This window comes from Poecilia latipinna, unplaced genomic scaffold (assembly GCF_001443285.1).
Source record: "Poecilia latipinna isolate Pla-1442-1.1 unplaced genomic scaffold, P_latipinna-1.0 Scaffold2112, whole genome shotgun sequence".
Taxonomy (NCBI): Eukaryota; Metazoa; Chordata; class Actinopteri; order Cyprinodontiformes; family Poeciliidae; genus Poecilia; species Poecilia latipinna.
This window is the reverse complement of record NW_015114728.1, coordinates 71,266-74,615: the sequence shown is the minus strand read 5'-3', so window position 1 is coordinate 74,615 and position 3,350 is coordinate 71,266. Positions and strand designations below refer to the sequence as shown.

The following is a 3,350-nucleotide window of genomic DNA, read 5'->3' as shown; positions in this document are numbered from 1 at the left end:
TTGCAACCTTTTCCAAATGCTGGTGAAGACGCTGAACATCCTCAGTGAAGGGAAGCGTGGAAGGTTTGTTAAAGCGCTTGTCACTCAAGGTTGTTAAAGCTGTGTGAGACACAAGTTCTGACCACTTTGATAAATAAAGTGTTTTGAAAGCCTGACATGACTTTTCAAGCTCATCATTCCCTGATACTAAAGCTGTGCAGCATATAAAGTCACTGATCTTGTGCAACGAGTGTCCTAATTTCAGAGCAAGGCTAGGAGTTTCATATGAATGACTTTCTTCATCAAAGCCAGATACTCTCTTGACTGCTTGAACAAGTACATGGAAGTTTGAGGGCCTGACAGCATCTTCAATGTTGTACATAGAAAACTCATTCCTCAGGATTAGCAGAAGCCTTCCAACTTCACGAATTTTTTGTCGGATATATTCATGCTTGGAGGGATCTTGACCATGTTTATTGAAAAATGATTGTGCAAGTTGTAGAATGTAAAAGTCACTTCGCACTGCAGCAGACACTTCATCATCTTTCATCACTGTTAGTAGCTTAAAAACACCTTGGGATATTTGTTGACATAGTCCAGAATCCACCATTAAGGCCAAGCTCAACACCTTTTTTGGTCCTGTCTCTTCAGTTGTTCTTGGTTTGGATGTACATTTACGAGCATGCCGCCAAAGGTGATTCCGAAGGAACAATCCCTGGCAAAACATGCAGTGAACATACTGGTTTATGTTATACTTCAGCTTGGGTTTACGTTTGATTTTTAGCAGTCCACTGCCACTTTTGTAAACCTCTTTATTGTGAGTAGAGTTTCCCTTATTTCGCAACTGTCCGAGTATTTTTTTTCGCAGTTTTGAGGCTTTTGGTTGTGCCAAAGCTTGAGCGACTTCAGCATTTGTCTTCTCATGGACTTTTAAGTGTCGAGCAATCTTAGACTGGGGCTTGCCACAAACAAAGCAGTAGTTTTTTTATCTCTTGATGATGATATGTTTGTAGACTGGATGCTTTCAACAGTTTCAGATCTGATGAGTGGCTCCACAGATCTCCCTTCAGTTTGAACATCAAGAGTTGTCGTGATCTGTGTTTCTGTGTGTTTATTTTTGAGTTCTTCTGTGTTCAGTCCTGTTTTCCCTGTGTAGTCCTGTTCCCTGAGTCTCTGTCCTCCCTGTTGATTGCTCCCCAGGTGTGTCGTATCCCCCTGATTACCCTGTGTGTATTTAGCCCCACCTGTTGTCTGTGTTCGTTGTCAGATCCTCGTCATTTGTAACTGTTTCCCTGTGCCGTCGTGTCCCTCTCACGTCTGTGTCTGTTCCTGTGCTGCCAGTGATTTTCAGTTGTTTCTCCTGGTTTGTCATTAAATTCATCATTTTCACCTTCATCCTGGCTGCCTGCGTCTCATCTCACCTCACCAAACCCTGAACCATGACAAGAGTGTTTTTATTTTCAGAAGACCTTTTCATCTGTTCCTGAACAACCTTTTTGGCACTGTCTTCACTTTCAGAAATAAGACCTTCAGCCAAGTCATTATCTGCACCATCACTCTTTTGACAGTCTAGCAAAGGTCCAATGAAACAAGGATCAAAAACAGTCTTTTTGAAATAAGTGGAATCATCTATTGAGAGTTCCGCTGAACTATCTGAGTAACTGGCAGAGTCAGGTATGTATTCTTTGTCTGAAACATCAGCTGAAGATGAGTCATTAGAAACCTTAAAAAGAAAGAAATTGTTCAAGTATTGCTTTTTAAAAAGTACCAAAAGGAGAACTAAAGACACCTACCCATGAAGATGGTGAAAAATCAATCCTGTCGATCTTTTCATAGCAGATGTTGTGCCATATTGAAGAACAGTCTGAAAAAAGTTAAGGGTAAAGTTAAGGTTTTTATGGTCATATTTATTAAACAGTAAGTTCTTTGTATAAGCAGTCATAATTTAGATATATTCACAAGTAGTAGAAATAACATCTATGATTCCAGTAGATAAAACTAATCATAAACATGACATTTTTGTTCATCCATTACATCTGAATAACAAGATCTATACATGTTAAAATTTAAGAGTCATTTACAAATCCAATCCTAATCCACTTGAATATACTAAAGGAGTAATAACAACACAAGGAAAACTCACCTTTACATTTCAGACCATTCCACTTGAGGGGAGCAAAAGGTCCAAAGCAATGTGTGCATTTTTCAATGCTTGAAAATGATGAGGGCAGTACAACATGGTTGCATTTCTGTAGGAAAAATATTGCAACATTAAAAAAGTAAGAGCGCAATTCTGATGTGAAGGGTTTTTAATTTCAGAAAATGAATATTGAGGGATGCCTTTCAATTTGTAAAAAAAATCACTGAAAGCATTCAGTGATAATTTTGTAGGCAATTTCTAGGCATGTGAGAACACAAACTATGCAGTTCTGGGACTCTTGTTCCCTAACTTTGGTAACATTGTGTAAAAATCTATGATTAAGCCAGACAAATTGCAAAGAAAAGGTGGAGAAAAAATTTAAAGCAGGCTGCCAAAAACATTACACTGCGGGATATCGACACACAAAGCCCTCATAATGCTGTCCCCTGAAAGGAACAAGCATTGCTGGGACTGTGTCTACTCTCCCAAAAACACATGTCCACTAAGATGCCTGTCAGACAAATTAGAAAGATTTCCAAGTCGGACAGCTGTTCACCTGTGGTTCAGGAGACAAGGATACTGATCCCATCGGTTCTTCATCTGCAGTTTTATCAGGATGAGCAGAAACCTGTGGAGATGACCACAAATGAGTCATTAAGATTCATTTAATATTGACTTCAAGTTACAACACTATAGAGTAACACTGTATAAAGAGCTATGGTAAAGTTAGGCAAGTTGTTTGGCAATAGTATTTAAAACAAAGTCCCAATTATTGCCAACAATATTACTCTTCGGGTCATCTACACACAGTCCTCATAATGCTGAACCCTGACAGGAACAAGCATTGCTGGGACTGTGTCTACGCTCTCAAAAACCGATGACCACTAAAATATCTGTCAGACAAATTACAAAGATTTAAAAGTCAGATAGCTGTTCACCTCGGTTTCAGGAAGCGAGGATACTGAACCCATCAGTTCTTCATCTACAGTTTTATCAGGATGAGCAGAAACCTGTGGAGATGACCACAAACGAGTCATTAAGATTCATTTAATATTGACTTCAAGTTAGAACACTATAGAGTAACACTGTATAAAGAGCTATGGTAAAGTTAGGCAAGTTGTTTGGCAATAGTATTTAAAACAAAGTCCCAATTATTGCCAACAATATTACTCTTCGGGTCATCTACACACAGTCCTCATAATGCTGAACCCTGACAGGAACAAGCATTGCT

At 39.0% G+C, this 3,350-nt stretch overlaps 1 protein-coding gene across 1 annotated transcript; it reads right to left on the bottom strand.

Annotated features, from left to right (window-relative positions):
- Nucleotides 1-6: 6 nt before the first annotated feature.
- On the bottom strand, nt 7-3,344 carry LOC106936281 (uncharacterized). The gene is made up of 6 exons (XM_015017160.1): nt 3,064-3,344; nt 2,676-2,753; nt 2,123-2,228; nt 1,773-1,843; nt 1,431-1,702; nt 7-1,066 (listed from the first exon to the last, which is right to left on the bottom strand). Exons 1-6 carry the CDS (start codon nt 3,154-3,156, stop codon nt 910-912), a joined length of 777 nt encoding a protein of 258 aa, XP_014872646.1. The 5' UTR covers nt 3,157-3,344; the 3' UTR covers nt 7-909.
- Between the last annotated feature and the right edge of the window lie 6 nt (nt 3,345-3,350).

What these genes read in the sequence shown, in the direction of transcription:
- LOC106936281 (XM_015017160.1), bottom strand. Translation starts at nt 3,156, where the DNA reads ATGACTCGTTTGTGGTCATCTCCACAGGTTTCTGCTCATCCTGATAAA. An exon ending in CAGTATCCTCGCTTCCTGAA is followed by an intron (nt 2,754 to 3,063) that starts ACCGAGGTGAAC and finishes TTGTGGTCATCT; the next exon opens with CCACAGGTTTCTGCTCATCC. An exon ending in AGGTCTTCTGAAAATAAAAA is followed by an intron (nt 1,067 to 1,430) that starts CACTCTTGTCAT and finishes ACAGATCACGAC; the next exon opens with AACTCTTGATGTTCAAACTG.